The 26965-nt window shown below is 41.2% G+C and overlaps 1 protein-coding gene across 1 annotated transcript in view; it reads left to right on the forward strand.

Annotated features, from left to right (window-relative positions):
* The window catches only part of CSMD1 (CUB and Sushi multiple domains 1), a 5088256-nt gene that overhangs the window by 3635952 nt on the left and 1425339 nt on the right, over positions 1–26965 (forward strand). The window contains exon 36 of the mRNA XM_069235813.1: positions 13952–14048. Coding sequence (XP_069091914.1) covers positions 13952–14048 — 97 coding nt within the window. The remainder of the gene's footprint in view (positions 1–13951; positions 14049–26965) is intronic.

The following is a 26965-nucleotide window of genomic DNA, read 5'->3' on the forward strand; positions in this document are numbered from 1 at the left end:
TAGTTCCCAGTAAGATAACCAGAATGTGCTGGAAAATAGAAAAGGGTTACCCTTCGGAACTTTTTGTCCATTTGTCAAGATATATCCAGGAGTTACCCCACTCACTTGTTTAACAAACATTGCACCTTACCCCCAGCTGTTCGGAACACATCTTTACATTTGGACATGTTGAAGATCAGAAGTCTGAGACCTGTGTGGAAACTTGACTTTCTGGACCTGCTCACAGTGACTGAAAAGAGGACGCCAAGGGTCAGTTGGCTGATCTCCTATGGATACAGGAGGCCTTTTCCTGCAGTGATCAGTTGGAAAGTGGACCCTGACTAGATTGTCCAGGTGGGTTCTGTGAGAGAGGGTCTTACACTCTGTGTTGTCTCTGAGGTCATTGGAGCCTTAAAAGTAACCAAGAAGAGGTACTCTAAAATGCAGTAAAGTTGGCACTTAAAAAAATATTGATCTCTGGAGGACCAAAACTATCCACACACGCAACCTCAGTTGGCTGGGAACTCACAATAGTCCCAAATTAAGCTTTTTGCTGCCTTCTAGAACACTTTAACAGAACCTCATGGGTAAGGGATCCAGTTTATATGCAATCTACCTGACAACAGATTGTATTCTTCACTCGTTCTGGGTTTCTGAGTTCCAAAATTAGAAACCAAGTCCATCCGTATTACTTTAACTGGATGAACACATGAAAGGTATTGATTGATGAGAAAACTTGAGGTGCAAGATTTTAATTTGCCTTCTAGGAGCCTTTTCCACCAAAACCAAGAGACTCAGTGGGGCCTCAGTCAATGGATATTTGTCTTTGAAACAAATTCATAGACTATAGTTTACACTCTTGTCCTGATAGGGGATTTTGACTTCAATAAAAAAGACTAAGGATCAAATTTAATGCATGGCAGCCAGGGAACTACATCGTAACAAGTGTGGAGTTCCCTTCCTCATCAAGTCAATGGCCTGACTGCTCACTTTAAATGGGGTAGATCATAGTTTGACGATGGTGGAGACTACTCCATCTCCACCAAGATGAAACTCCTTAGCGGTCAAGCAATATGTCCACCCAGCTAATTTAGGTGGATGGACATGTAGCTGGTCTTCAATACAGGTAGGGAAAACCTGGTAATGGGCATTGAAAAGTGATCAATGCTTTGCTAGCCATGGTAGGGAACGCCCCAGGGCAAGGGGGAATTGTGTTTTTTTTATTTACAAAAAGAAAATCATTCTTTCTGAATTTGTGTCTTGAAAATAAAATATTTTTTTTTAGCTTTGTTGCACTGTTCCATCATGATTGACAACGCTGTACGACAAAGTTACAATACTTTGGCAAGAACTGCCTTAATGGGGCATGAAATGTCCACTGGACTAACGGACATATCCTAATTTGACTGTAGGCACCTCTATCAACAAGTACATTTCTCCACTGCTCTGTTGGAGGTGGGGTCAAACACCAAAATTTAATCAGGCTCTAAGTCAGAAGGCAGCTTTTGTGTCCAGGTACTCCTATTAGACCTAGCTGGCCTCTGGTGCATCACTGTAGGGCTCAACATGTGCTTATGTCCTGGTCTACTACACCTGTGGATGCTCTGCTCTTTCTTTATATCTTAAAAGTTTAGACATTCATATCTCTGGTTCCCTTCATTTAACTGTGATCATTTTTATTATCACATTTAAATGGTTTGTAGGATTTTTATTGTTTTGTACTTTGACTCTTTAACAGTTTTGGCACTGCTTGATACCTTACATATTTTCCTAAGTTAAATCTGTCTGCCCTTGCCAAAGTTAATAGGAGTTGAGCCCAAGTTGAAGTAATTGAAACTATATGCTCTTGTGGAGCTATAAATCCTTTTGTGGAATTGGAAGAATTTGGGTAACTCCCTGTTATGTTTGTACTGGGAGTTCCTTATAAATTCTGCCAATCAGTGTGTGGCGTAAGTGTTATGCCTTTCAGAAACAATGGAATGCTTCACATTGTGCACTTGCGATTGAGATATGCCAGCACCTTGCACAATTTCCAGTTTTCACGGATCCTTCTGGCTTCAAATTACAATGTATGCAGATGCGAGCCGTGGTGGTCAGAGAGGACGGTTGTTCACATAGATTTGCTGTCAGTCAAGAGGATTTTCCACTCGAGTTGCACAAAAGCAACCTGAATAGCCGCCCACTCTTGCATAACCCTTACCACCATTCAGGCAGATGTTCAGCCCTGCAACCGCTACCGGTGCAAAATTACAGCACGAGCAGTGTGATCTGCATATTTTCCACTCATTATGAAATCTTGTGGAGTTTTTCTGTAACTCTGTGAAATTCTATAAAGTGAAACTCTGCAAGCTTAGACCACCTTTAGTAATTTGTTACAGTAGTACAGAGTCTTGGAAAGTGGTTTATCAGTAGGTGTGGGTAGGTAACCACCACTTCTAATAAGGCCACAATCAAAATATAAAGTCCAGTCAAGGTCTCAATAATATTCCCTTGCTCAGCCTTGGTTACTGGCAATGAGCAGGCAGGCTTAACTTAGGAGACAGGTGCGTAAAGCATTTAAAACACCAGTACATGGAATAAGTAAGACACAACAGACAATAAAAATGCAACACCATTTTATAATGATAGGAAATATTATATGATTAAAATGACACCAAAACAACAGAAATTCAGTGTAGGGAACAGCAGATATCATTTTTCTTAAAGATTAAATACTTTCTAGTGGCAAATATCTAAAAATGCCACTCTGGGACATCTGGTCACAATTGACCAGGACAAAATCAAAGTTTCAGGCCAACAGTGATGGAGTGCAAGTCGGATACCCCTTAGCTGTAGGGCTGTACACGTTTTTACTTTCTGGCTTAGTTACTTTTTTGCAGCATTTTCTATTGTATCGGGCCAGGCTCTTTACTAGACAGGGTTGCGAGTTGATGATGGTGGCTTGGCCCAGTGTGATGCTTCAGTCACCTGCTGGAAGTCTTGTCATCGGCGAAAGGTTACGGAGCTTCAGGGGGGAAAAACTGGATTTCAGAACGGGATGTGGTTGGACATTGCCAGCTTGACTTGTCGGAATGAGGGCTGAATTCTCCAGTTGTCTCCAAACTTATGAATCTTCTTCCAGAAGTTCCTCTTTGAATCTCCAAGTATCCACAACATGAATCCAAGGGTCTACAAGCTCTGAGATTGTCCTTAGGATGTTGTAACTACATATCCCAGAATGCATCCGGCCCAATCCTTAAACACCCACTGGAGTCTGGCCAGCTGGGTTTTTCTTCGTGGAGATGCTGCAGTTGAAGCTCTTTAAAACTATTGCTTTCAGAGAGTCCACTCCTTCTCTTATTGAAGCAAGGCAATGTCCCTAGGGCTGTAGTTCCACAGTGTGGAGAAGGTACAGCTATTCAGAGTGCAATCCTTTGGTGTACAGGCCAGGGTGTACACTTGGGGCAGTGCTTCTTCTCCTTGTAGTTTCAGGCAGGGATCTGAGTAGCTGGACACCTCTCCCATATTTATCCAGTGTTCCTGGGTGACATCCAGGGGGACACCACTGACCAATGGGGTGCAGGGTAACACCCAGAAGTATGACAACTTTCTCCAAAGTGTGACATATTTTTGTCCCAGAAAGCAATGTTCCTTCAAAATCCCAAATGGAGAAACTCTTTGCTGGAGGTAAAATCTGGCTAAACCACTCCACTGGTGTGGCTAAGTTTCCCTAACACTTCCCTTCCACCCCTTCTGCTAATTCAATTACTGGGGCTCATGTCTGGCTGGGGGTGCAAGAAGTGGGGATGAGCCTTTGTCATGTCCTAACTAGCCATTACCTCTTTGAAGACCAGGTAGGCTACTCAACCCCCATTCCTGTCTATTTGCTCAGCAGCCTGCAGATCTCCACCCACCAGATTTATTTTGTCTGTATACAAGCCACTACACACCTCATTAAGAAAGCTTGGCTCATCCTGACAGAGGCTGGCCAATCAGATAAGGTCTGCTAGAGTACTGGATTTTGGCTCATCGAAAAAACAAGTTCTATAGCTTCTTTTCTGTGATAGTTCTATTAAATCTAACAGTGGCAAGTTGTTGCATTTATTCTAACTATAGTTTTGGTACTTTGAAGTATATGTTTAGCTCATTCCTATCAATAGTTATATTGTAACATATTAGCTAAACATACAGGAGCAGCAAGGGATTCCTCATGTGTAACTTGCAGTTTTTAGGGCATTAACGAATTATATTGAGAGAGTATATACATGCTCTATACCTTTCCATATTCTAAAGTTACAGCATTTCTTTGAACTTTTACCATTCTCAGAGGTTTGGAAAATGTGCTGCCTTCTTTCTGAAGTGAATCAGGGAGTTTGACAACTGCCTGTTAACCCACTTTCCAATGCCTATCTTTGGTCCCATGTTTCCAGTTGTACCTGCTTTTGTATTTCATTTGATACTGATGGACTTTCTCACTCACTTCCTCTCTGTGTAACCATCTAAGTTCAAACCCTTTAACCAATTTGGATTCAGTTTGGAGGCTGGAAGTCTCCCTCTCAAAGACAAAAATTGAAAAATCCCAGTGACAGCATTACAACCACAGTATCTTCTTGAGAGCTATATCTACAGGTTCTCTTGAATTAGTGGAATGCTGTAAACATTCCTTAATCATCTATTTACCCTTTCCATCAATCCATTAGCTGTTGGACAGTAAACGGCTGTCCTATAGAGATGAATATACATTTTTTCCAGACATTTGATCGTGGTGTCTGTGAACTGCATCCCATTGTCTGTAATTAACGTGCTTGGTATCCCCTTTGTCACAAAATCATCTGACATTAAAGTGAATAGATCCTGGCTGGTCGCATGATTCACTACTCTGGTAACTATCCAGTGGGAATGATAATCCACCAAAACCAACATTTATTTTCCTACCCAGATAAAGTGACTCTAAGGACCTTTGAGGTCTAACCCCAGTTTCTCCCAAGGTTTAAGGGGCACTTTCAATGTTGACATTGGGGTTTTACAGGTGTATTTAGCTTTATCACTCAAAGCATACCTGACACATTCTTTTACTTTGTTGTCTACTATATGGTCCATTGCTGCGAACCAGTAAGTAGCTCTGATCTTTCACTTGGTGATGCTTTTTCCCAGATGACCCTAATGAGCTATGTCCACTAACGTTTCCCATAACTCTTCAGGGGTTACTATTTTATCCCCTCTTATTACCATGTTATTGGATATGCTTAATTTCATGAGAACATCCCAGAAGCCCCTGAGTTTTTCCTGTAGTTCTTTGGGTTTTGATAGCCATCCATGGATTATTTTCTCTTTGAGTAACTTTAAGAAAGAATCATCATTAACCCCTCTCTTTCACTCATCCTTTATCAGACCTGGTATTTTAGCACATAAACAGGATCAAGGGGAGCACTGAATCTCTTCTTCAACATATATTCTTAGACAACCTGAATAGGCAGTCAGCAGCCAGGTTTTTCCTTCCCGTGTGCCATTTGGCTACATGGGGAGTGGTGTTGACTATACCCTTACAATACAATACAATGTATTTTTAAAGCTCTGAGCTACCAAGAAGGTGTCCCAGATCTTGTGGAAGAATTTGCCCCCCAATAAAACCCAACAAGATTAGCGTGGACTTGAATCAAACAAGTGAGTTTTTAGGCCCTTCCTGAAGAGTCACTTCTAAGTACAACCTCTGAGAGGCAAGGGCAGAGCGTTCCACAGTCTGGCTGACAGGAAAGAAAAGGAGCGACCACGGCACCTGAACGTATTTATCCTAGGAGTTAAAAATATACATGCCCTGCTAGTTGAAACTGATTCCTGAGGTACCCAGGACCCTTTCTATTACAGACTCGAAATGCAAAAGTATAGGCTTTGAATTATATCCTGATAGGGAGCCAATAGAGTTGGAACAAATGGCTGGAAATTTAAATCCAAGGGGGAATCTTAAGAATCAGGCAGCCAGTAGTGTTTTGTATAATTTGTAGGTGGTGAATCAGATAGTTGGGAAGGCCTAGATAGAGACTGTTACAGTAATGTAGCTAGGAAGTAATTAATGTGTGAACAATGTCTTTTGATCATCCATCTGGACAAGGTAGAGCATCCACCTGAGTGATCTCCTGGTCAAAAAAAAGGGAGCTAGAAAAATATATAATCTGAGGCTCAAAAGAGAGCACAGAATCAAATTTGACAACTAAATTCCACACCACATGTGCAGGGCAGGGAGTGTGACATAGGTTCTCATTATGCTAATGAGGCTACTAAATGTGGGCGGCAGACTCAAGTGGATCGTGGGTACTAAGTATGATTCCACACCTTATGACACCTGTTGGCCTAATCCGGGTTCTCCGGCTAACTATCAGTGCCTCATCTATGGCCGAGATGATTGTGTCAAGCGGGCGCATGACAAGAAAGACTCCTAAGGGGAAACGTGGTCAATCTGATCTCACCCCTTTCTCTCAGTTACCAAAGTCTCATATAGACAAGATCACATCCTGATCTAATGAGCCTATCAGATTTATCGAAGTAGACTGGAGGGTTTCGATCAGAATCAAATCAGTAACTTTATACCAGGGTCTGGACAATAATTTGATTCAGCAAGGGGCAGCAGAAGTAGAAAGTAGTGACATCTCAAACGGAATTTATGTGTGGTCAGACCAGACAAAGTAAACAACTGGTTGAATCTTAACATAAAGAGGATTGGCCACAACCATATCAAGGGGTATGGCCAGCAGTGTGTGTAGGGACTTTAACTAGCTGTTCAAGGTTAAATCCTTCAAGAGTACACACAAATTGCTCAGAAATCTATTTAGAGGATCGTCCACATGGAAATTCCAATCGCTCAAGATTAAAGGATTAGCATGGGAGGAACATAGTTGTCCCAAGGTGTCTGTTAGAGTTTCCAACAAAGTGGATGCTGCATCTGGAGGGCTGTAAATCAAGCCATCTGACACAGAAAAGGTCAGAGACAGTATAAATAAAAATGACAGACCCTCAATAATATCCTGTTGGACCTGGCCCTTTTTACTGGGGCATCCCCAAACCTTTTGCCTCCTTCCTCCTATTTTTCCTGACCTGTTTTTGTTGGCTTTTGAACTCTGAGCACTTTACCACTGCTAACCACTGCTAAAGTGCATATGCTCTCTGTGTAAATTGTACTGTTGATTGGTTTATCCATGATTGGCATATTTGATTTATTAGTAAGTCCCTAGTAAAGTGGTGCCCAGGGCCTGTACATCAAATGCTACTCGTTGGCCTGCAGCACTGATTGTGCCACCCACATAAGTAGCACTGTAATCATGTCTCAGACCTGCCACTGCAGTGTCTGTGTGTGTAGTTTTAAACTGTAAATTTGACTTGGCAAATGTCCCCACTTGCCAGGCCTAACCTTTCCCTTTTCCTACATGCAAGACACCCCTAAGGGAGGCCCTATTTAGCCCCATGGGCAGGGTGCAGTGTAAGGTTAGGGCAGGACATATAATAATGTGTTTTAATTATCCTGACATTGAAATACTGCCAAATTCGGTTTTCACTGTTGCAAGGCCTATCTCTCTCATAGGTTAACCTGGGGGCTGCCTTTAAACATGATTAAGCGTAGCTTCCCTTTGAGAGTAGATAGACATGTGGAGTTTGGGACCTCTGAACTCACAATTTATAAATGCATCTTTTAGTAAAGTTGGTTTTAAGATTGTGTGTTTGAAAATGCCACTTTTAGAAAGTGGGCATTTTCTTGTTTGAACCATTTTTGTGACTCTGCCTGTTTGTGGATTCCCTGTCTGGGTTAGTTTGACAGTTGGGCTGTTTGCATCTCTCTCCAGACAGTGACACAAAGGGGGCTGGGGTGTAGCCTCCATATTCCAATGAGCCATCTGGGCTAGGAGGGAGGGGAGGAGTGGTCAATCGCACCTAAAAGGGCTGTGTCTGCCCTCCCACAATGCAGGCTCCAACCCCCTGTTGTGTGTCTGGGGCCTTGCCTGGGCAAGGCAGGATTTCACAATCAAGTGAGACTTTCCTTTGAAGTAAGCCTACTTCAAAGGCCAAAATGGGTATAAGAAGAGGACCCACAACCACAGACTTTAGACACTTCTTGGGGTAGACACTCTACCTCACAGACATTTCCTGGAGAAGAAACTTGTAACCAGAACCTGCATCCTGCCAAGAAGAACTGCCTGGCTGCCCAAAGGACTCACCTGACTGCTTTCTGTGAAGGACTGCTGCCTTGCTGTTGCCATGCTGCCTTGCTGCTCCCTTGCTGTTGTGAATAAGTGCTCTCCAAGGGCTTGGATAGAGCTTGCTTCCTGTTCCCTGAAGTCTCAGGACCCAAAAGACTTCTCTCTTGCAATTGGACTCCTTGTGCGGCAAAAATTTGACGCACAGCTTGCTAAAACCGACGCACAGCCTACCCCGTGGTGAGAAATTCACTGCACGCCGAGCTGGGACGACGCAGCCCGAGTTCGCAAGGAGAAGATCGACGCAGCACGTGTGTTGCGACCGGAACTTCTACTCACGGCCCACCGGATCGATGCATAGCCGACCTGGGACGACGTGGCCCGATTTCCAGAGGGGAAATCGATGCAGCGCCTGCAGTGTAAAAGAAACTTTCATGCAACGTCCACCGGAACGATGCAGCGATTGTGACTTCGCTCCACAAGCCCAGGATTCCACGCACAGACCCCGGAGTGTCTGAAAACCCCGCAACCCGAAGAGGATCCATGACCGAGTGCCGGAAATCGACGCACAGCCATCCCTGCATGGAAACTAAATGACGCATCACCGTGTACGGCCCGACTAATCGACGCACACCCCCTTTGTTTCCACGCTTCTCCTCCTCTGCGGTCCATTAACGAGATTTTTCACGTGAACCAGGTACTTTGTGCTTAAAAGAGACTTTGTTCGCTTTAAAAGGACTTAAGACACTTATATCACTTTTCAGTGATCTCTCTTCATTTACTTATTGCATCTTTGATTGTTTTGACCTGCAAATATCCAGATAAATATTATATATTTTTCTAAACACTGTGTGGTGTATTTTTGTGGTGCTATATTGTGTTATTGTATGATTTATTGCACAAATACTTTACACTTTGCCTTCTAAGTTAAGCCTTGCTCAGTGCCAAGCTACCAGAGGGTGAGCACAGGATACTTTGGATTGTGTGTGACTTACCCTGACTAGAGTGAGGGTCCTTGCTTGGACAGGAGGTAACCTGACTGCCAACCAAAGACCCAATTTCTAACATATCCATATTAGGAACAGTGCAGTGCAGTGAGGAATGATGTATAAATGCAATCCTGCCACCGGATTTGTTACTACTGTCAAAATGCCTGATAGAAAAACCCTGAGGAATAGCTAAGGCACTAGCAGCCACTGACCTTGTCTTCAATTATGTCTCGGTAAAAAAATAAAGCATCCCAATTGTTATAGATTAGGAGATCAAATATCTCCAGGGCATGTTTAGGTAGAGAGTGACAATTTAAATGTCCAACCCTTAGCTGAAAAGAGAAATGTGAGGGGTTTGTGGTGTGCTCTCAAAGTGAAAGGCAGTCTCCATTGAAAGAACCTGAAATGAGTCACAGCCCAATAACAAGCTAACGCCTCATCTTCTATGGTGGAGCAGTTCTGTTCTGCTTCTCTGAGAGCCCTCAAAGCAAAAGCTATTATCCTTTTTTTCCCCATCAACTATTTGAGATAATATATCACTCATGTCCTTACAACTCACATCCGTAGTAAGTACTGTCTTTCTTTTTGTGTCTAAGTTTCCTAGATTAGGAGCATTCGCAATAGCTATCTTTATTGCTTTAAAGGAACTCTGGCAGTCTTGATCCAAAACAAAAGAATTACCTTTTTCTTTATTAAGGCCCTCAGTGGTGCAGTCACATCAGAAATTGTTTTAACAAATTTGGCCATAAAATCTGCCAAGCTGAGAAAGGATTTCAGTTCCTCCTTATTGGTGGGTGAGGGAACTTCTCGTGCAAGAACTATTAAGTCCAATTTGGGTTTAACCCTGTCCTTGGAAACAGTGTGGCCAAAATACTCTACAGACCCTACTTCAATCTGACACTTATCAATTTTGAGTCTCAATCCTGCTTCATTCAGGACCATGAACATTTTCCTCAATGTGTATTTGTGTACAAATTTCATGACCCCATACACTAGGATGTTGTTTTGGAAGATCATCATGTACTCAATGCCGTCCAAGATATTCTGCATACCTCTTTGGAAAAGGGCCACTGCAGAGGCTAATCAAAAGGGCATTCTGCAGAATCTGTACCCACCATCTGGGGTTATGAATGAGGTGAGAACTTTGGAGCTTCAATAAAGTTCTATTTGATGATTTAATGATGATAAGTCAATCACACTAAACCAACTAGCTTCTCCTATCATGCTTATCATTTCGCTTATTCTTGGAAGCAGGAACCAATCTACCCAAATGCTGGTGTTCAAGTCTCTTAGATCAATACTTAGTCTGAATCCCATGCCACCTGTTTTTTTAGTATCTACAGTGGGAGTCAATCACAAACAGCGCTCTATCAGCTCAATAACACCTTGATCAACCAGTTTTCTTAAATCTATCTTTAGGGGTTCCTACATCAGATGTGGGATAGGTCTAGCTTTATGCACTGCTGGTACCGCATTCTCCTTTAACCTAATGTAGTTCTGAAAGTTTTTTAGATGCCCCAGTCTGTTTTCAAACAATCTAGGAAACTCTTTGCAAATCTCAATTCCAGGCAAATACCTAAATTGTCATGACTTGTTCAGTATTATTTGGATCTAATTTTATTTCTAATTCCTTTTGATGTCTCCCTCCCAATACGTTTGATCCCTTCTCTGAAATGTATACTTTTTCTACCTTCTGGCAATCCTTAAATGTGATGTGCATTGTTAACATCCACACTAATGATTTAGGATCCCTAATGTATTCTCCCGTTTTGATATCCACAGATTGAAAAACATACCCTTTATCCTGAAATCTGTTTTTGAAAACGTGTTGGTCAATTAAAGTAACACATTAATTCCCTCTGGGGCAAGTTCACATGTATGTTGTGTATTATCCTGGTCCTCTTCATTCATCTACAATATAAATTTGCCACTTGCTGTCACTCATGTCTTCAACCACATGGACAGGTTTTTTCACAACCTTCACATTCTTACAAGCTCAAGCACAACGACTCTCCCTTGGCATTTTCTGCATTCGCTGTCTTTTGCAGGGGAGCTAGGACAGTTTGCTAAAAGATTGCTATTTCTACATTGCTAAAACCTGTTTTTTGCTCCTGCCTTAGCAGGGTATGAGTTCTTCTTATAATGCACTTCATATACATGTTGTCCCTCCCATTAGATAACTGTGTGGTCCACCTGATTCATATGTTCACTTACCACTTTTATGGCGTCTGTTTCAGTGGTCTGTTTTATTTCTTTAATACCTTCTGCAGTGCATCTAACACTCTTAGCAATGTCAGTTTCTCTTGAGTCTGTGAGTTGTTGGTATAACAAACCAACTGGCCCCTTATAAAAGAGTCCCCTAAGGATCCAAATTCACAGGTTTTTGCTTAGCCTCTTAAACAAGCAATATAACTGAATACCTCCTCATTTTTTCAGTGTATTCTACTAACAATTTTATGTCTTTCCAACACTGTATTAACCTTATGACCAAGGTGACTCTCTAGTTTGTGGAAAGTTTTTTGATAATTGTGTAGTGTATCTTCCACCTCTTCATTGTCTACATTCGTTTCTGTAAAATGTTCATATATCTTCCTCCCCTGTATACCTAAGTTATGCAAGGTAAGAACTTTTCCCCCGATAGCTATTAAATATGACTTAAATAATTTTGCCCATTCTTTCCACACTAGAATTGACACCCCTAGGTCACTGAGAAAAGTTGGTGGTTGAGTCATACTCACTGCTACCATTGTGGAGTGGAAGGCTGAGAGTATAGGGTATAGTGCAGCTTGATACTCTTAATGCAATATATGATGCAATAGGATCTATGTTTCACCTTGAAGACACAGGATGAGGGAAACCAAGAGCAAGAGTGAACACAAAGTTTAAGTAAAATATTACACAGTTGTTTTGGTCATATGGGCAAAAGTTCACCTATACTAGTTCAGAATTCACCTTATGTAGTTTAAAATAACCAATTCATTACACTTTGAGAGTAAACTCTATCTTCAATGACTGTTATTTCTTCAAGTCGGATATCCCTATATAAATGTTAGAGTGCCTGTATATCCTGTAATGAAAATCAAAACATCACAGTATATCACCTCTATATACTTTTAAAAAAACTACATTGAAAGTGATTGTTTATATTATTGCCCTTGCAATGTCTCCCCCTCAAGCAGGCAAGGAGAGAGAAACCTGCTAGTGGGGGAATTATACCCCGTGCGCCTCCCCAGCTTCAGTTAGATGGATTCAAACTGGGGTTTGGATGGTCCCTAATCCTCCTTTCTTCAACCTGTTCCTGGATGAGGCGTTCTTTGGGACAAGGCAGCCAGCCTCAATCTCTGCTTTGCTGAGAGGGCTTCCTCTTCACTTGGCCGGAATCCAATATCATGTTCCATTGGCACTCACGCCAATCTTCTTGACTCCCCATCAAACATAATGGAACAGAAGATGAGTGGCCCACTAGACGATCACTCAAAGCAGTTCCTTGATTTAGAGTTCAGTGACTTCCTGGTCACTATGCTGTCTCTTGTATAGATCTTGCACTGCTTAACAGAGTCTCACAGGCTACAGCGCTGCTTCTCATCTTGATTCTGCACTGCTCTACAGATATTCACAGGCTGCTGCACTGCTGCTCCTCTCCAATCCTTTGCTGCATCAGCCAAATGGGAAATTATCATCTCCTCAGACAGGGTGGACTTCACGCTCCCCGTCTGGTCAAGTTTCACTCAGCACCACAACCTCCAGAGTGAAAAGGGGAACCTGTCTGCTGTTTTCACAATGGCAGCTAGGCCCACGTCCACTACCTGCAATACCACTGTAGGTTGCCTCAATTGTAGCATACAGAGCAGTGTACAAACTAGTCCTGTGAGCAATCTCCTTTTCGCTTCAAATACTTGTCAGCCATAGACAACCAGATGTGACCAGACCAAGCTTCCCTTCCAATGATGTTGAGGGTTTAAGTTCTAACTGGTCAAATCTTAGCATCCACCTACATGCCCAGCATGCTTTTCTGGACCTGGCACCAGAAGACATTCACCAGAGCTCTAATGCTCAGACTGGGTCAACCATCACCACTCGTAAGTACAACCAGCGGGAAACATCCTTCAATATATTTCCTTCATGTATTTGGCTTGTCCCCGCATTAATAAACAAGACAGTACCTGTGTAGTCCAAATGTGTTGTAGGGACGTGTATACAGATCAGCCAGAAAATAGTTCACTGTGCCTCATAGGCCTCAGGAACTAGGCACTAGGCTATAAGGTGAGGTGGCTCTCCATAGCAACTCTCAGGTGTGAGGTAGTCATTCACTACCCCCTGCGCAGTTTTGATCCCATCCTCATCACCATAAAAGAGTGAAAAAATTCTTCAAATTCTGATAGATATCTCAGAACTTTATACAGTTGCTCACGACTCCTCAAGCCACTTCCTCACTCCTCAGTTCCACTATCCTATTCTGTTACAGCCTTCAGAATATTCCAGTGTAGTAAAGGGAAGAAATGTACCATTTAACCAATTAATACAATTACCCTGTATAGACAAGGATGTCAAGGATTATACAGATGATGTACAATAACTACCACAGTTCATTATATTGACCAATATAGTAGCTTAAGGATTGTAGGAACTGCAACCAGATAAATTACAACAGTTATATTTGTAACCTCTATAAACTACATAAGGCGTGCATCACTTCACAATTTCCATTGCTATGAGGAATTGTACAAGGGAATTACATCACAATATATTCATGCATAATCAATTTATATTTTCCATTAATTTCTCATGTGGTAATACTGCTGGATGATTTCTTTCACACAGATCCAAGTTATAAGTTTTGCAACAGAGCATAACTGGGATTCACTTGAAATATATGATGGCAGCGATCTGAATGCCCCAAGGCTTGGAAGTTTTTCAGGTACGTTACCATAGTTTAAAAAACAAAACTGTATTTTTGGGCACATTATCTTTCCACATGGCAAGAGCGATTTGCATGTGTTTTTGTGAGTACAATCAAAGAGGACAGAGGGTTTCTGTAAAATGTTACATGAAAGTTCTTTCATGTAGATTTCAGGCTTGATAATATCAGAATTGAGAGGTCAGTCTGATTTATAGTTTTTTGTTTAATTTCAACTTTTTAACCAACTTGAGTTAGGATCCTAAATATGAAGAAGTGTGAATTTGGAGGACTGGGTTGCTTTTTCGATGTCTGCTGTAAATTCAGCTGACAAAATCCCCCTTTTAAAATGTTAAAGATTCTTCTACAGAAAAAGTAAACCTATGATAGACGTTATTGTCCGATAATAACATGCCACCTGAGACAGGGATCCAAACTCAAAAGCTACGATATAAAGTCTCAAAATGGAGAAGGAAGATGATCACCTCTTTGTTCTGGCAACAGCATTATCTATTTTTGTTAATAAATAATAATGGTAATCAAGCAATCCCAAGGTTGTATTCATCACCACCACCCCATAACAAAGGGGTTACCAATACCACTTTTTCTAGTAAATCTAGGTTGAGATACATTACTCCTGGCTACGGGACACTGGGGAATAATCTGCGTGACTTGTGCTCTTTCTGGACTGATTCTTCTACATTTTCCCTCTTTTTTGTGAAAAACTTATGTGACACGGTGTTACAGCACTTGCAATGCTCCCAGAGAGGCTAGTGACCCCTGCTACCACTCATTCAAAACACTACTGCACTTAATGAGATCTTACACCCTTTGATTAATTAATGAGATTCAAACAAAATTGCAGGTGGTGCCTGGCTGCATCCACATCCCCCTCAGTCAACCTCACACACACACCCCGCATACATTGTAGCTCCTTCTCCTACACAGCTGTGAAGTCCTGGAACAGCCTGCCCCTTCACCTCTGAACAGCTTCCTTTCTGGCGGACTTCAGAAAGAGACTCAAGGCGTGACTTTTTGACTGAGAAACAGTGCCCAGATACCCTTAGGGGTGATAGTGCTGCACTGTACAAATGCTATGATTGATTGATTGATTCCAGCACTGACTATGGTTGCGATTTTTCATATACAAGAGAGCACTGAGGCAGGATAAAAATGCATAGATGGTATGCCCAGCTCCACAGTAGAATTCTTGTGAAAAGGTTCTTTCTTTGTTGATAGTCTTATGAGATGAAAGACATGACAGCACTCCACACACACACATTTTTCTGATCACTTTCAGAGATGTTGTGCAACTGAAATCACAGAAAAAGCCATTGTTGCAATACTATAATTTCTTCCCTTTATACCAGTCACCAAAGAGGAGAGATCAATTTGCTTCTTGCCAAGACTGTGGGTTTTGTTTCACCTTTTATCATGCCATACACACTGAAAGTAGGAAAAGTAAGAACTGACTTGCTACCCACATTAACAACATTAGTTAGCCTTGGCAGCAGGGTTTACCATAGTTTTAGGCATCTAGGCCCTTATTATAGGCACTGCCAGCCTTATCATGCCCGTGGCGCGTCCGCCATGGTAATACAGCCGGCAGTATACCGCCATGGCGGTCATAATCCACCAGCCTGTCCATGGTGGTATACACCGCCATGGGAAGGCTGGCGTTAAGGGGACTCGGGGTGCCCCTGGGGGGCCCCTGCACTGCCCATGCACTTGACATGGGAAGTGGTGGGGTCCCCAGGCACAGCCCCATTGTTCATTTCACTGCCCGAATTTCAGGCAGTGAAATGTGTGCTGGGTGCTACTGCACCCGCTGCACATCAGCATTGCCGCCGGCTCTATAACGAGCCGGCTGCAATGTTGATGTGACTTTTCCGCTGGCCAGCATACTGTAACACTGTTACCGTCCTCTGGCCCAGCGGAAATGTCAAAATAGGGAGCCAGATATACCGCCAGCACTGGCGGTATACTGGCGCCCGCAACCTCAGCGGTCTTTACAAAAGACCGCTGAGGTTGTAATGAGGCCCTTAGTATGCATGAAATGTTCATTTTTTTATTGGCACCTCTGAAGAATCTGCAGATTCAAGCTTTGAGCAAGAATCTGATCTTTCCAGTCCAGAGAATAAAGCACTTCCTATGTTCTGAGTACTTACTTAATATCGCGCACAACTCATTCCTTTAAGAATATTTCAGTGCTGGGCTGTACAGGAAGAGAACCTCAAGAATAGCCATGTTTTCAACAATTTCTTTAAATTGCTTAAATTGAGACAGGTATGAATATGCAGAGGGAGGGCATTCTAATGAAAGGGGGCTAGATAAGAAAAGGCCCAACCCCCAAATCTAGTGGTACATATGTTGGGGATTTGTAGCACAGTTTTATTGGAAGATCTTAACTGTCTTGTGAGCACATAGATCTTCAATTTTTTAAAAAGAACACAGGCTGGGCCTGATACAAGGCCTTGTGGGTTAAGCAGCAAAGTTTGAAGATTGCATGTTTTTTATTTGCAAGCAGTGCAATGTTTTAAGGATAAGAGCAGAGGATGACTAAGCTGGCATGTTGCAAATTAGTCTGGCAGCGTTATTTTGCACTACCTGTAGTTTGACCTGGAGATCGAAGGTAACCAAGGAAAAACCTTCTTTAGTGATTTCATTGTGGCAAAGCAGATGCCACAAATTGTGTTGACCTGATCTCGCACAGATAGCGCCCAATCAATTTTTACTCCTAAATTCTGCACTACCTGCTTAGAAGGAGGTGCGGGTCCAAGATCAGAGGGCCACCAATCTGGTGCCCACAGTTCCAGTGCTTTCCCAAACAATACGATGTTGGATGTGTTGCTATTTAACTGTAGGCAATTTGAGGTCATCCAAATAGCGATTTCTCTCACACAATGCTTAAATCACTGCTTTGTCTGGCCTGGATCTTCTCCAAAGGCGGTAAGCAGCTGAGTGTCAACATATGACATGATCTCAAAGCTGTAAGATCTCATAATACAGGCCAAAGGGGGCAAATATATGTTGACTAGTGTAACTAGTGTAGGGCTCAATCAAGAGCCTTGAGAGACTCCTTTGTCAACTGATAGCTTTCTAGATTTTAAAGGTCCCAAACACATTTATTATGAACGATAGCCAAGGAAATCCCTTTGCTACAGCAGACCCCTGCCAAGGAAACCAGCTTAATTTTAATTACAAAGCAGTGGGAGAATGTGTCAAATAGTGCCAATAGAACCAGTAGGACTATAATAATTGGAGTCCATATGTCAAGTCATATATGGATTCTGTTCATGACAGCTACCAATGCTGTCTCTGTACTGTGTAGTGCACAAAAGCCAGATTGTGTAAGATCATGTTTTCCTCTAAATCCAATGTTAATTGTTTGTTAACATGGCTTCCTAATATTTTATCAAGCAGAGGTAATAGCAAAACTGGTCTATAGTTTGTTAATTCCTCTGGGTAAGCACTTGAGAAGGGGTTTTATTTGTCCACACTTCCGATCTGCTGGAAATGTAGCGGAGGTTAATGACAGGTCAAACAAAGCCTTTATTGACATAACAAAACTGTGCTAAACTGGAAGTGATTCTGGAAAGGCAGGGGTCGAGCAATTAACCAGATTTCGCCAAAGTCATCCATTTCTGTACTTATTGCATAGAGCAGACTTCAAAAACCTCCAGAGAAGCTTTGGGTACCGAATGAGGTTGTTTCAAATCCAGAATAATTTCTGAAGGATGTAAGCATACCGGAATTTTTTTACGTTATCACATCTATTTTAATTTTAAAAAGTTGACAACCAAACCACAAAGATTCTGAGACTCAGGGAGAGGGGTATCACAGGCATGAAGTCTCACAAAAGTATTTAGCGTGTTATATAACTCCTTTGGGGAGTTGCCCGATAGTGTAATTTTGGAGATGATATAACTTTTCCTGGATATTTTAATCTGCTTGTGATAGCTTTAAAGCCTCTTTCGGTATGCTGTTTTATCAGTAAGGAATTTAGTAGCCCATAAATGCAGTTCTAGGTGCTTACATGTTAATTTTTCTTGCTGTAATTCTTTCGAGTACCACAGTGCCTGGTTCCTACAAACAAAAGAGGGCCGATATGTCTTAAAAGGCCCTAATTGATCAAAGGTGGTTATTAGAGACTTGTGATAGGATTCCAACACCAGGTCAATATCTGTAGGGGATGTCAGTGAGTCTGCCTGAAAACATTCTACAAAGGAATCAGTGGTTACAGCCGTCCATGAACCGTGTGACTTCCATACCTGTTCTTTGCGTTTTTCAGGTTGTTTATGCCATGGAATAGAAAGTTCAATTACCTTGTGGTCTGAAAACATAATTTGCATTGGAAAATGGTTGTTTACTTCCATTACCTTTGAAAACATAAGGTCCGGGGTGTGCCATGCTCTATGTGTGGGGCCAGTAACTATTTGTTTATGCCGTAGGGTCTGCATGTCAGCTAAAAACGGAATTACTTCAGGGTTGTTTCAGTCCTCAGCATGATATGTTACATTGCCTAAGAAGAGAAACAAATTGGTGGATACAATATGGGATGCAATATGGTCTGTTAGCAACTGGCGAAAATCTATTTTTCAGCCTGGAGGATGATAAATCAATGCCCTTCTCTAGACTTCAGTTGTTGTTATTGAAAGTCTAAAAATACACATCTCAAACCGCTCTGACATCAGTAAATCAATTATTGGAACTAGTATAGAGTTATGAAAAGCTATCATATCACTTCCTCCTGGGTGTGTCTCCCTGTCTAGTTTGATTAGTGAAAACTGATCTGGTGTTGCTAATGTAATGTTAGGGAGCACTCCATCACATACCTAAGTTTCAGTAAAAAAAAAATATAGTGGGGTTATAAGAGGTGAATAAATCCCAAATCTCTATTGGACCTAACCTAATCTATCTATGGACCTAACACTGCAATATACTACTACTAGCTTTTCTTAACCCTTTTTAAGGGTGTACTGTATCCTCTGCTTGAACCGGTATATATGCTGCATTGTCACCTTGAACAGGAGACTTTACAACAGAGCAGCTTTTAATTGGGCCAAGCTCAAACTAGTATGTGCTGGCTTAGCCCTACTGTAGGAGCTAATAACAAAATCTAGGCATGAAAAGTGACAAATTCTGCAGCTCTCTGGTCTTTCTAGGAGTGAGAATTGTTGACTACAAAGGAGAGCGTGAGTAGATTGTTAGTTAGAACTTCCCCTAATGTTGGCAGTTCTGATGAAGAGTACTATGTGCCATTTGTATGGTTATGTGGCTAAAGTGCTAGGCAGGGAAAAAGGAAAATGTGCGGGGGTCCTGGCATCTGGAGTTGTCCTGGCATGGGCAGGTGCAGGTGTGCTTGCCTTAGGTGCACCTATGGCAGCTTCCTTAATGGTGTGTCAACCTGTCAGGTCCACCAGCGTCTAGACCGCTGACTTGCCCAAAATGGGGGTGGTCTAGTGGCCTACAGGAGGAAAGTGACATGTGCCCAGGAAAGGAAAAGGACAAGCCCTGACTATCTCTACACAAACGGCACAAGCTGTTGAGGACTGTAAAGAGGTAATACCCCAGAAAGTGTGAAAGTGCAAGGTGCTTGCAGCAGTCTTTATATTTAAAATCTCCCTGTAGCAGCAATTGTTGCCTCCAGTTGTTTATGCCCCCCCTAAGTAAAATACAAAAAACAATGAAGATCAATTCTCAGCACTATTAAAAGTATAATGAATTAAAAAAGCTTTAAAAAGTCAGCTAGAAGTCCACCCTTGCCAGTCAATGCAGCACCCGGTGTCGGCGCTCTGCAGGTGTTAAATAGTGTGCCATCCTGTCAGATCCTGCATTTTAGACTGATTTAGGTAAGTGGTGTCTAAGCTCAACCTTCATGGGATGCCTCTGCTAATGAACTAAAACTGCTTGTTAATAAGACTAATTTGCAAGGCACGAGAAGCACTGGCTACACAGAGTGCACAGAGAGATGTAAATGACCAAAACTTCTTTACATAAGCACCGACGTTCGTATCTGTTTCATGACAGTTTTGACATCTGAACCACTCTGTGACCAGCTTACTGGCAGCTGCCCTAAAAATGGTAAATCAGATAGGACATATAACAACAAGAATGATGGCGGTTGAACAATGAACACGTATGCTGGAGGATAGATAAAGCCCAATTAATAAAAGCTTATTTTAAAATGAGGGAAGCAGTCCAGGTGCATCTTAGCAGCTCGAGGATCTTGACATTGTCTCCTCCATGATAATCTTTGATAGAAGAATGGCTAGGAAGGTGCAGAGTGAAGTAACATTCAGCAATTCATAGCCCATGTTTTTTTAGAAAGCATTAAAATATTTGTCAAACAAACAAATTAAGCACTGAGCAACAGGCCATACTTAGTAAATGTGGTTCTGTGCTGATCTCTACCCGTTGTGCAATGCACCCCAGCATCCTTAGTTGCTGGGCTGTGTTGTGCTTTATTTTAGTAAATCTGCCTCCTGCTGCCTAGTCCAAGGCATTTCTCACTCCAGAAAAGAAGAATGCAGTATGAGGAGCAGGCAGAGTCACTTTCAAAGGTAGCTCAACTTTTACAAAAGGGACAGTCTCTGGAGATGATGTGGCAAAACGTTAATTGATAGTTAGCTGCAGTAGTAAGATTTGATTTCCATTAGGCAGAAAAGATTGTTTACCTTTATGGTCACATGCACACTACGTGATATTTCTGGACTCCTTTGGGCACAGCGACTGAAAGCTAAGAGATGGAAATATAAAACCTCAGCTAGGCTGAATGGTGTAGGGAAATCTGACATATTGCATTATTTGTGAGGTGCTTTCCTAAAAGAAACAACAGCACAACCTACGGAGAGAGGCTCTGGGGTAACTGCCTCTATGTTTTGACAGGAAGCTGAGTACAGAGTTACATCAGGGTCATTTATGTAGGTTTTGCCTGCACACTGATTGTGTTGTGCTTGTGAAATATATTGTATTTAATATCAATCTTAAAGGGGCTTGCATCCTGCCCCCTTTCTTTTCTTGATTTTAATTGGTTCCTGCGGTTTCCAATTACTTTTCCTCCATTTCTATTGGCTGTAGCATTGTTTTCTGCCTTTACCAATACTTGCTCCTCCTGTGTTTGCTCTTATCAGTGTCCCAAGGTGCAAGCACTGTGTTCATATGCTTTGGTTTCAGAACTTATTTTCCTAATTGATATGCTACTTTACACATAGCACGAACCCCAAGGAAGGTATCCGAACACTTCACAAGCACAGAGAGATTAAGTGATTTGCACAGTCAAAACAGGCACCCACTCTAGTCATACATTTTGTTGTTGAGGCCAATGCTTGTTCCTTTGGCCAGTGCCTTTAATGCAACAAAGCTGTACTGCCCACTTTTTTCCATACCAACTACAACATATGCTTCATGTTGTCTGGGTTAGTCAACAAATTGGGATTGCCACACTCTGCCGGCCGGCCCCAGACTACTACTCCCATCAACCTCTATGCCTCCTCGTGAGTTAGGACTGCTAATCAATCTTTCTGATGGTCCTGCAGTTTACAAAGGCTGATGTGTGTAATGCTCACTGTTGATTCTCGTGGATCAGTCCTTTGTGGTCTGTGGATGTAGAGGGTGTAAGCACGTCACGCCTCAGTGTCCTTGTTCTGTCTTTGTATTTACAGTGATCCATGCCTTCTATTCGCGTGCCTTTCACCCGAAAATATTTAGCCCGCTTAGGCTCACGATGCAACTGCCTCTTTACTCTCTACGTTCAATAACGTGCAGACACACATTGTGACATTTTATCTGTCACCCATACCATGCATTCTTAATATAGTGATTCCCTCATTGCATTGCTGCACCTTGTCTTGACATAACAGAACGTGCACTGTATTTACTAGGCAGAACCTAATGCATTTAACCAATTTTTATGTAAATTTTATTAGGTTTTATGAAAGCTGTCAGTAATGTAACTATGGATATGACTGTTCCTGCTCTTATATTTACATTTGTTGATTATCGTTATCTATCCTGTAATCAATAAAGTAGACTTAGAATTTCTAACTCAAATTTCCAGTGCATAAACAAAAGAACCTGGGATGAGGAAAATACGTTCTGCCACCGCCTGCAGCAGAATGTCTGGAATAAAGCGTTACTGAATCTGACCCTTTAAATAATATTTTGCATTCACTTTACATTTATACCCAAGTCTTGTACCTTTTTCCTTTCAGAAACACATGGCATCGTGGTTACTGGTATTGGAAGTGGGATGGAAAACAGCTTATCTCAATAAAAATAAAAACTGTCTTCAATTAGTTGTTCACTTTAGCATAGCTTCATCATTTCCCAGTAGTAGCCATGACAGCAAAAGTGTGCAGTGAAGACCTTTCTTGAATGATGGTCAACGTCCCTAGAACATATGTTTTGATTGGTATTTTAAGATATTGTTGTGTAGCATTTTAGAGTATCTCCAGCTGTTAATACAGTGTTCCTGATGTAATTATATTTAATTGTCCAGTTGCTGGCAATACATAACTTGTGCAAGAGCAGAAATCTTCTGTGGATGTACATCAACAAAGAGGATTTGAGATGCACTAAAATCACATTTTCAAAGGCCACCTTGAGTGTGCATGCATAGATATACATTAACAGTTGTATAAATGTATGTTCCATGCACATTGCAGGTAAGCTCGTGGCCAAGGTGATGTATTCCTTTTTGGCAGTACATTTGTGGTTCTCTATCAATGCGTCCTTAATGGAAGGCCTTCAATCATGCCACGTCACCAGTTGGCTGAGCACTAGAAGCCTGCATGCCATCTGCTTAACAAATACTTTATTATTTATGCTAGACATGCACTTGCAATTACTCCCAGTGCAGAAGTCATGTGTGAACACCCAAATTGCGTATTTGGCTGCAAGAGCTGTTATGGAGGAGTCTTTATGTTTCTTTCAGACTTCCTCATTTCCATATCGTCAGCAGGACAGGTGTTCTCCTCATGGTGACACCTTAAAGTATCCAAACCCGTAGCATAAGCATTAAATTTACTTATTCTATTTAAGTTCCAAATTCGGCCATCACTCAGTTTAACAGCATTAGTGAAAAGTTTCACAACCTTTAAAGGAAAACAAAATCTCTTACTACTAGTCTTCAACACAGGATTCTTGACCATAACCCAATCACCAACACTTACAAAAGTCTTCTTCACCGCATTCCTTCTATCAAAATAACTTTTACTCTTAAAAGATTTCTCTTGTTCCCTGAATTTCCAATCCTCATTAACACTCTTTCTTCCTTTCTCCCTCAAAAATTAATTGACCCAATGTGGCTCAAGAATGGTATTCCCTCATCTTCCTCGAAACAAAACAAAAGGAGTCTGTCCCGTTGTAGAATGTGGAGTATGTCTATATACCGCAACTTTATTAATTATCTCTTGTTTCCAGTTAAGATGATTATCTTTAGCCAAGGATATAGTTTCTTTTAAAACTCGGTTCAACCTCTCAACCAATCCATTACACTCAGGATGATATAACGCACATAACTTATGCTTTATACCACATTTCTTAAGAAAATCTTCCATCTCTCTCGAAGTCAATTAAACCCCATTATCAGTAAGTAAGGTGGAAGGAATGCCTTCCCTAGTAAAAAGAGTTTTAAGATTCTCTATTACTTTCCGCGTATCAATCCCTCTGGTGAAAAATATCTCAGGCCATCTGGAATACATATCCATGACCACAATAACATAATCAACAGCACCATCACCATATATAGGACCCAAAATGTCTAGTGAAATATCCTCCCAAGGTCCCTTCGATTTGTCTCTAACTATCATCGCTTGAATCCTAGACTTCATCGTCTTCTCATTAAGAGCACACTGTATACAGTCACGAACAACTCTCTCTACATGAGTATCCATCCCAGGCCACCAATACGATGATCTCAACCTCTCCTTCGTTTTAGATATTCCCATGTGACTGTCATGTGCTTAACCAATAAGTAAACCTCTTACACTAGATGGTGGAATCAACCTGATCCCTCTAAGTAATAAATCTCGATCAACACTTAACTGATCTCTCACATTCCAAAACTCTCTGCACTCTACACTGCCTTGATTTTTGCTCTTCCAACCAGAACACATTAACTTGAGTACTTCCTGTAAAACTGTGTCAGACTTGGTATCTTCACGCCACTTTTCTTCAGGAATCATTTCAAGATCCAGCACACAAACACTATCAAATTGCTCGAAGTCCTCAACATCTTCAAAATCTGACGTTTTAGGAGATACCAATCTTGATAACACATCAGCAGAGTAATTATCAGTCCCAGGAACATACTCAACTAGAAAATCATACTCTTGTAAAGCTATGATCCATTTGGTAAGTCTGCTTGAGATTGCATCAACACCTTTGGACTTAAAAACTTCAACCAACGGTTTGTGATCAGTTTTCACAACAAAAGGTCTTCCCCACAAAAACTTTTTTCATTTCTTTACTGCCCAATAAACCGCAAGAGCCTCTCTCTCTATAACAGAGTAGTTTGTCTCAGTATCTTTCAGACTCCTGGAGATGAATGCTATGGTATTCTCTGCACTACGTAATCCTTGTTGCAGAACCGCACCCAACCCTTTACCACTGGCGTCAGTTGTCAGTATAGATTGCAGTTTAGGATTAAAATTCTTCAGTTTGGGAGCGTTACACAAACAATTTTTTAACTTAATGAATTCTTTCTCACACTCCTCATCCCACAGAAATTCTTTACCTTTCTTTAATAACTGTCTCATATTGAAGCATGAACTTGCAAAATCTTGAACAAATTTACTATAATACTCAGCCATCCCCAAAAATCTCATCAGTTCTTCCTTAGAGGTAGGAGAAGCCAAACCCTTAATCGTGTCAACAAGATCTTTCTTGGGAAATAAACCACCACCAGTTATAGTATGTCCAAGGTAGTCAATGTTCCCCACTGCAAATTTGCATTTTTCCACCTTAATGGTCAAACCATGTTCAGAAATTTTCATTAACACCCTTCTGAGGATTTCATCATGGGCACCACTGTTCTCCCCATAAATCAGAATGTCATCCTGATATACACACACACCACTGATCCCTTTTAAAATGCGTTCCATTGCCCTTTGAAAAACAGACGCAGCCGAGATTAAACTGAAAGGCAATCTAATGAATCTGAACGTACCAAAAGGTGTGACAAAAGCCGTTAGATCTCTTGAAGATTCATCTAAGATGATCTGATGATAAGCTGAAGTTAAATCAATTGTAGAGAAAACCTTAGCACCCGAAACCATACTTAAGAAATCAGAAATGTTGGGAAGAGGATATCTGTCCACCATTACACATCTTGCTTGCGAAGCTTGCGAAGATCAACACAAAGCCTGATTTTACCATTAGTTTTTTTAGCTACAACTATGAGGGACAACCAATCAGTTCCCTCCACTTCTTCAATTATCCCTTGATCTTCTAATTTTTTGAGTTCAGATTGTAACTCATCCCTTTCCGCAAAAGGAACATTCCGCACTTTACTACAACACGGTATAGCATCAGGAAGCAACTTAATTTTATGAGAATATCCCTTCATGCAACCTATTCTGTCACTGAAAACATTCGGAAATTCTTTACGCAAGTTCTCTGTGAGATCAGTTGTTGAAATTACATCCACAGCACCCAAATCCCCTAAATGTTTCACTATAATAGGAGGCGAACTGTTGGGATCAAGCATCACACCAAGATCTTTCTGATGGCACCAACTTATGATGCTATCTCCCTTTTTTGAAACATAGACTTTTCCAGAGGTGAATCGTTGATCATACTCTATCAACCCAACAAAATAACCATGTAAATCAATGGGCTCACCACCATAACCACAAGGTTTGATATCAGGTTTCAAAAGATTAACCTTACCCTTTAACTCATTTTGATAAAACTTATTAGACACAATAGAAATCTTCGCCCCTGAGTCAAAAAGTACTTTAGTTCTTTTACCCTCTACAGTAATATAATCTAGACGGCCAGACAACTTGTTCCCAACTTGAAGTATAATTTGACCACAGGCAAGATCAGATTCAGCCTTACAGACATCAAAATCATTATCAACCACTCTCACATGTTGTTTTGTTCTCTTCAGATTACACACCACCGAAAAGTGACCCTTCTTTTTGCAAAACAAACAAAAATTATTAAGAGCCGGGCAAAGCTTACTATTAGCAAGATGTCCCCCTCTTTCACACCTAAAACATTTCTTGCTAGCAACACTGGAGGATAATTCTTTATCAAGAGGTTTGATTATTTTGGGTTTAGTATCACCAACTACATGAACCTCTTTGAAATCACAGTGTTTCACAGCATCAACACACTTAAGAGAATGTTCAATTCTTTTAGCTAAAGAAATAACTTGATCAATCTGAGGATCATCTAAAAGCCATATTACATCCCAACATGAATTGGTCACGAATTCTCTCATCTATTGTGGACCCAAATTTACATGATGAGGCTAAACGTCTCAAATCAGTGATATAATTCTCAATAGATTCACCCTCCAATTGAAAACGCTTCCCAAAATAATACCTCTCAAGAATTGTGCTAACCTTAGGAAGATAATGTAAATCTAGCTTTCTAATACATATTTCATACTCATTCAAATTGATCGCTTCATTGTCTGGAAAATCAGGAAGATGGTCAAAAACCTCCTGACCCTCTGTTCCTAAACAATGAAGAAGTAAAGCAGTCCTCCTCTCATTACTCAACGAAGTACCACACACTGTGGAGTACCTCTCGAATACTTTCTTCCATTTAGCCCACTTAATTGGGGGTTCAACAGGAGTGGAAAGAAAGAAAGGAGGAGAGGAAACATTCTGCATATTTGTAGAAAGAGTAAATAATACTAAGTAATTTATCTAAACTACCCCGTAACAGATATACCCATAAAAATATTTATACTTATATAAAAG

Source organism: Pleurodeles waltl, chromosome 5 (genome assembly GCF_031143425.1).
Source record: "Pleurodeles waltl isolate 20211129_DDA chromosome 5, aPleWal1.hap1.20221129, whole genome shotgun sequence".
NCBI lineage: Eukaryota > Metazoa > Chordata > Amphibia > Caudata > Salamandridae > Pleurodeles > Pleurodeles waltl.